This window comes from Plecotus auritus (assembly GCF_963455305.1).
Source record: "Plecotus auritus genome assembly, chromosome: 2".
Taxonomy (NCBI): domain Eukaryota; kingdom Metazoa; phylum Chordata; class Mammalia; order Chiroptera; family Vespertilionidae; genus Plecotus; species Plecotus auritus.
The window spans coordinates 27,606,164-27,613,666 of NC_137771.1; the positions used below are offsets into that span (position 1 = coordinate 27,606,164).

At 41.9% G+C, this 7,503-nt stretch overlaps 1 protein-coding gene across 12 annotated transcripts in view; it reads right to left on the reverse strand.

Moving 5' to 3' along the window:
* The window catches only part of MAST2 (microtubule associated serine/threonine kinase 2), a 187,694-nt gene that overhangs the window by 34,000 nt on the left and 146,191 nt on the right, over positions 1-7,503 (reverse strand). For 7 of the 12 annotated variants that reach the window (XM_080656390.1, XM_080656385.1, XM_080656387.1 and 4 more), the window contains 3 exons: positions 5,520-5,595; positions 2,800-2,820; positions 936-1,014 (listed from right to left, as the gene is read on the reverse strand). In XM_080656390.1, the coding sequence (XP_080512516.1) occupies positions 936-1,014; positions 2,800-2,820; positions 5,520-5,595 (176 nt within the window). The remainder of the gene's footprint in view (positions 1-935; positions 1,015-2,799; positions 2,821-5,519; positions 5,596-7,503) is intronic. The other 5 variants (XM_080656392.1, XM_080656391.1, XM_080656388.1 and 2 more) reach the window with 1 other exon arrangement.

The following is a 7,503-nucleotide window of genomic DNA, read 5'->3' on the forward strand; positions in this document are numbered from 1 at the left end:
GATGCTTAATGAGAAAGGGGACAGAGTTGCTTAATGAGAAAGACTCATTTTAGGATCAATTGTGCATAGTAGCAATTAGGACATTTGTTGTGTTTTAGATTAAAACCATCTCTAAAAGTAATATAATCAGAAATGTTAGAGAAGGGCCCAGCTTTTTGTTGAAACACATCAAATTTAAATATCAAATAACAAGTACCCGTTCCTTCTTTTGTGAAAGGAAAATGTGAAAAAGGAGGAGGAGTGTCTACCAGGCGTTGGAACTACTAAGGGGTTATCTGCTCTTAGTTGCAGACCTAGAAATAAAGTGGGGAGGATAGGGGAACCATGCTTAGGAGCCCCACTGCCTAGCCTCATTAGCAAAGCAAAACTCCATCCTCAAGCCCTTCTCTGATTCCACCAGGAATAACAGATACCCAGAGAGCATGTTGGCTAATTCTTTCCAAATGCATTTTTATTTTTAAATTAGAGACCTGGTGCACGAATTCGTGCACAGGTGGGGTCCCTTGGCCTGGCCAGCGATTGGGGCCATTTGGGGCTATCTTGCCCAGTCCAGGGACAGGGACCGCGAGAGGTTGGCTGGCCACAGGAGATTGGCTGTGGGAGCGCACTGATCACCAGAGGGCAGCTCCTACATTGAGCGTCTGTCCCCTGGTGGTCAGTGCATGTCATAGCTACTGGCTAGTCGACTGGTCATTCGGTTGACTGGTCATAATAGTCGCTTAGGCTTTTATATATAGAGATGGGTCTGGCTATGGCTATAAAGGGCCACTGGCCTTCTGCCCCACTCAACCTCATCCCTAAACAGCCTCTTTGTGTTTGGCTTTGGAGGAAAAGTTGAGAACTGCTTTGCAACGCTGTAGGGACAGACAGCCATAACCAGTAGAGAAGTATTACGTAAGGGTGAAGGAGGCACGGCTACAAATTTGGCTACTTACTGAGACAGTAGAACTAGGAGTGTTGGTTCCATAGCCTGAAGAAGGTAAAGAGGCCAAAGACCAGCGCCGTCCATCAGTCCTATGTAAGAAAATACTATTAGGCAGTTTCTACAGGACCCTACTCTGAGCCTAGGACTTGACTGTCTTTCCATCAGCACTGTCTTTGGCAGTCAGTTCACTTCCCTTGTCTCAAGACAGCACTGCTTAGTCCAGTATATGCTTTCATGTCTCTCTCCTACATGGGCCTATTGTGTGTTTTCCGCTGCAAAGATGGACATCTCTACTAAAAAGGAGTTCATGACTTTGATAAATCTGATAACAGATGAGAACATCTGTTATGCAATACTGTCATTTTGGAATAAAAATCCTTAAACTCTCAACTTATTCACTTTTAGAGAAGCAATGACAGAGGACACCAGCTAAAGGCATCATCACAAGGATAGAAATGCCACTGAAATGCAGTTATTTCCTCTTTTGAAGGCTCCATGTGAAGGCCTCTTTGTTCTTCCCCAATCACTGGATTGACAACCAGGAAGAAGTGGACCACCATCTGGGTCTCAGTATGAATCAATCAATGGCTAAGTGTCAAAGGCTACCTAGGATCAGTGGGACTCGCAAAACCAGTCTTTGAGAAAGTTTGCCAAAGAGTGACAGTAACTTATGAATCAGGAGTGAGGTGGCATAGCCTTGACTATACATGAGGTTTTGGGGGCAGGCTTCCTGCTGCTCTTTGGAGGATGCACCCTTACTCTCTCATCATAGAGAACCAGTTATGTGTTTTGCTGTTAAAAAAAAGAAGAAATGTCAAGTTGGTATCTGGCCTACAGCTTCTATAACAAGAAAAAATGATTCTTTCCTGGACTGTGGATGTGCTACAACACAAGTGTTCTTTCTTGTGGATCTTGGAGTGTATAGTCTGCTCTGGTTGAAGTGAAAGAAAAACTTCTTTGCTGCTATCCACAGAACCTTAGAACATTAGCAATGGAGGGCCTTTAGAAGTTAAGTTCAATAACCTCAATCTTCAAAGAAAACACTAAGACCCAGAGATTTGGGTAATTTGTTCCACGCCTCACAGTTAAGGGAGAGGAGGGAGGGAGAGGAAGAAAAAAGGAATCAATATTGCTAGGGCTTCTTTTGCAGCCCTCTTCCCCATCCCCACCAATACCTAGCAGCCTTTTCTATTATGTTCTTTAAGGGAACAACCCAGGGTTCCATGCCACATGCATATGACTCAAACTTCATGCCACCCAGACAGCAAGCTCTGCTGGAACCTAGTCTCTGAGGCAAAGAAATATCCAGGAGACTGCTCAAATATGATGTGCTTTCTGACCTCTTTGTTGGGTCCTGGAAGCTCTCCATAAGAAAGCAAGTCAATTCCAGGAAAACGGAGCTCAGCAAAGATGGGACTAGTCTAACTTAGGGAGGGATTTCCCAAACTCTTGTCAAATACACTTTTTCACAGGTGACTTCCTCGTTTAGTTAGAAATAGAAACCAAATGCATGGCAACCATTTTTCTACAAACTGAAGAGAAGGGAAAGAAATGTCACTAAAGGATGTCTTCATTTCCTCTGCCTGGTCATCTCACTGACAGACTGAGGAAAGTTGTGGGAATGAGGGTGACTTGTCTCCAGGCTCAGAAGTTTTAAACTATTTAGCAATTTCTGCCTCCAAGCATATGACCTCTGAGCATTGGTTCCAGCAGGTAGAAGGGGTTCTCTTAGGGCCCCCTCTGCTAGTTATGAAAGGCCAAATGTTTCTACCCAGAGAAGACTCATCACACCAGCTCTCACCAAGCACAAAACCATTTTGTCTGGCCATGCAAAGCAGTTTCCCAGCCCCTCGCCCCATCACATCCGCTATTACCTGTCTGCTCTGTGGCCATGACTGTAGTGAAAAGACATACATTATAGTGAGAATCAAAGGGGACCAGAAAGACTGATCTGTTAGGCTCTTGGCATTTGGTTGAACTTGGCAAAGGCAAAACTTCTTTTTAGAAACTTGTGTAGTTTGAAGTAAAACTGTAGGACTGACGGGTCTGTCCTTAGCATGTCATTACTAGTAAATCTGGTTTTTTGTGTGTGATATTCCAAACTAATGTGATCCTTTAAGACTCAAGCCTGACCTTAGTAATTTGGGAAACATATTCTTAAGTACTTTGTTTGGCAGGGTTGAAATCCTCCTCTCCACTCCCACCAATACTATGTCCTATAAGGACATAGCCCAGAGTTCCATGTTCCATGCATATGACTCAAACTTCATGCCACCTAGCACAGACCTGTTTGGATCTCAGTGGTAATACCAGGACCCAAAGTCCCCTGGCTGATCCTACTCCTAAAGCCCAGGGAACGAAACTGATACAAGGGCACCAATGGAACATGCTATTCTACCTGCCTGTAATGGTCTACACACCTGCATCATCATTCCCAACATGGAAGGCTCTTTCTTGCCCTCCAAGTCTTAGCTTAAAAGTCAATCCTCCAGAGAGGCCTTACATGACCACCCCATATAGATTCTCCAGCCCCATTCCTTCCTATACTTTCATGCAGCATCATGTTCTTTAACTTCATGGTACTTGTCACAATCTTTAACTATGTATTTGTTTGTCTGCTTGTTCGTTATTCACCACTTACTCAACCAATAAGCACTGATTGAGTGCTCATTATATACCAGGAGACACAGTTTTCAACATATTAAGGTATCACAATTAAAGGTACTTTGATTCTGGTTGAGGGGAAATAGAAAACAAGCAAATAAGAAAATATCAGGTATTAGAAAGTATTAGCTTGAAAATGGATGATTTGATGGAGAATGACGATGGGGCTCCTTCATATTTTATGGTTAGGAAAGGCCTCTGGAAAGCTGACATTTAAGATGAGAAATGAAAGACAAGACTGAGTTAATTAGGTGAAGATCTGAGGAAACAGCATTCCTTATGAAGGTAACAACTATACAGACTCTAGAAAGTCTACTAAGTTTCAAGAAAGTAGGGATTATGTCTATTTTGCTACCACTATATAGCTAAGTACCCAGCATAGTACCTGGGCATACTAGGTGCTCAGTAAATATTTACTGAATAAATGGGAACTGCCACGTATAGAGATCAGTCACAGGCCTTGTTGTCCCAGCTCATACCTAATCTGAAGCTACAGTTCACACACAGTCAAGGCAGGAAGGTTAGGATAAGTGAGACTTTCTAGCTGGGCTGGAAAAACAAATGCACCAATACAACATTTTCCTATACTGTTAAGTGTTCCTACCTGGATCCTTGGTTAACTAATTAGAAGTGACACAGGGTAGGAGAGATGAGTCCTTGAGACAAACTCAGATATTATTTGTTCAGAATAAGGCAACAGGGTCAGAAGGGATACTCTTTTATCAGCCATCAAACTTCTCCCAACCTTCTATGTCCTTTCAGCTATACAGAATCCTAAAGAGGGAGGGAGTGGATTGTTTTGGGTTGTCATTTGAATAGTGAGTTAATACTATTTCAAGTAATCTGCTCTTTTTCTATTATCTCTTTAAAAAGTAGTCTAAGTAAGTATAAAATTTCGAGTCAAGCTGTATATATCATTCTCTATTCATTAAATCTATTTAGCACACATGGCTATTTTTCCAAATCTGGAGGCATGATTTTCTGGAGGTCTTAATGCCAGAGACTGATTCTAACCAATAATATTTTAAAATAAAAAATAAAATCAAAGAACATGAATTTTGCCAAGAAATAATTTTAGAAAATGTTCTGGCCCAGTCAATATGGCTCAGTGGTTGAGTGTCCACCTATACCCAGGATGCGGGCTCAATTCCCAGTAGGGGATGTGCAGGAGGCAGCCAATCAGTGATTCTCTCTCATCACTGATATTTCTCTGTCTCTCTCCCTCTCCTTTCCTCTCTGAAATATATATATATATATATTTAAAAATATAGAAAATGTTCTGAAAAGTAAATTATTTATACATGGAGCCTTGATATGTGGTTGGGGCGGATCATTCAGTTAGCTTGGTATTTCTCCAGAGGCCAGATGGTACTCTAGCAATTGGCTGAGCTGTCAGGATTGCTATCATGTGCCAGAGATAAACTTATAGCACTTTCAGAGACTTGAAATGTGAGGAGGAATATAAGGATGGCTCCGCAATGTACCAAATCTTTCTAAATTAATGTTAAGACCTGGTAGTCTTTTTATCCCCAAGGAAAAAGAGACTGGAACTGGCTGAGTTAGAGGAGTAAAATATACCTCTGGGTCCTCCTGGGAAAAGAGCCCATTTTCTTTCTCACTGATCATGCTAGGACTAGCTCTCAATTGAGAGTATAATGTTTCGGAACACAACATCAGGAAATCAGGGACGTGTGCTTAGAATTATAAAAATAAATTCATCCCTAATATCTACTTGCCAATTCAAACATTCAAATGCAAATACCTAGAACATATAGAAAACAAAACATGAACCTGGGTGAGGAAGGCAAGGAAAGAATTTTGGTGGTTGGTAGCCAAAGGTAACACACTTGGAAGGAGGAAGCTGAAGTTAACCGACATTCGTGCAAGTGCCACACATGCTAAACACACAGGAGATTTTCTATCAACTTACCTACGGGCAGGAACAAAAGAAAAGTGAGCAGGTGCATTTGGAGAGAAATTCCTGGGACTGTCCAAAGGACTGTTACCTGTAGATGGGGGAAGGAAAAGAAACAATTTGTGATGTTTACTTCTGAGGAGGGCTCAGAAAACCTTTAAGAAAGGTATCTTCTCCTCACATTGGCAATTAGCACATATGGTTATTTTTTCAGGCCCACCATCAGTTTAATGATCCTCTCTTTGTAAAATTGTGGCAGCCCAGAGGTTTCTCTCTTGTTCCCAAGTTGCCTTTAAACATCTGTCTCCCAGACATTCATTCAAGATCCAGCAGCAACTTGTCTATTTCCTGCCCTCCTAGAAACACCTCAGGTTCCAATATGCCCAATTGAATTAACTCAACTTTCCCAATGCTTGAAGAATTCATTCAGTGCAGATGGGATGGCCAAATGCTCAAACATTTCTCAAAGGGCAACAGACTCTTGGTCCCAAAGTCCCTTGCACTTATATCTCTGCATACTGCATCCAAGGGGCTAACCCAGAAATATGTGTGCTTAAGAGATGTGTGTGCTTAAGAACAAGTTCTCAGGTGGGGACTTAGGATAGCCGTGTTTAAAATAGTCCATACACACAACCCCCAAGTCTACAAAACATGTCCAACCTCCTCATGGTATAGGAATTAGCCCCATCTCTTTATTGTTTTCACATGTCCCCTGTCATTTGCTAACTTACAGCTCAGAAGCTTTGAACAAAACTGTGTGCTTATCTTTGCCTTAGAGACAACAGTTCTCGAACTTAAGCCTGCCATACTTCTCAGGTCTAACTTCCAGCTGGGGCTGGTTATTAGGAGTCCCTAGCTGGTAAAAGCTATCAATGTGTTTCTATCCAAAAGGCCATGTCAAAGTAAGCACCATACTCCATGATGCACTGGCCACTCAGCCAATCCCTGTCCACCTCCTCACTTCTATGCTCACCTCTGTGAACCAACATTGGCTATGAGACATTGCAGCTACCCAAGGGCCTGGTAGTCCAGCATGCCTTAGCTTTTTCTTCAACAGTTTGTTTCCTGCATAGAGTATGGATGTTCCAAGGTGCCACAAAGCTGCCCAATTGTTTCCCATTATCTCCATCCAACAGGGTCTGGTAGCACTTAATGTTTTTTTGTACTGATCCAGGAAAAACCAGCCTCTCAAACAATGCCCAACAACCCTATGCAGCAACTCTGTACCAATTATATAAAGGTGCTCTTTTTGGGAGAAGTAATTTGGAAGAGGCATTTTCTTTCATGCATTCCCTTTACTGGGATCCTCAGAGCACAACCTTTAAAGCAGATCTGCTCACAACCTAGTACCAACTCTGGTTTTCCATGCTATGAATCTAGGCCTTTGTCCTACGATCTAGTCCCATGTCCTGGCTAGCACAAGCCACCACGGTGCAAGAGAAGTGATTTAGAATAGTTGTTTTGTTAGCCAAGACTTAATAAGGATAAGGCCTCCTCAGAATTATCGAGGCCTTTAAAAAAATCTCTATTCTTTAAACCATTTGTACGCCATAAGCGTCCATAGATGCAAGCGTTGGAACTTTTTTATTTAAATAAAAAATACACTGGCAGTTAACTGGTTAAATAGTGTCACCTCAAGGATTAACGCATATGCTCAGTTTGATTTTTGACATGTAAAGTTAGGCGCCCTTTGTTGGTTCCCAAAACTGCCCAGCCAATGCCTCCAGGAAATCCTGGACATGACTTTCCTACAATGACTGGCCTTCCAAGGACCAGATGTGGTACTGGTTAGAGGATAGAATATAAAGAATCTTCCAGGTGCTCAAATAAAGCTGGTATTCATAGAACATACACATGTCACATATAATTAACAGTAACAGAAAAATAGCTGCAAAATAAAATACACAGAACATCAATAAGATGTGAGACAACTTCAAGCAGCCTAATAATCCTTAAAAAGAAGAAATACAGAAAACATACTTGAAAAAATAAGGGCTGA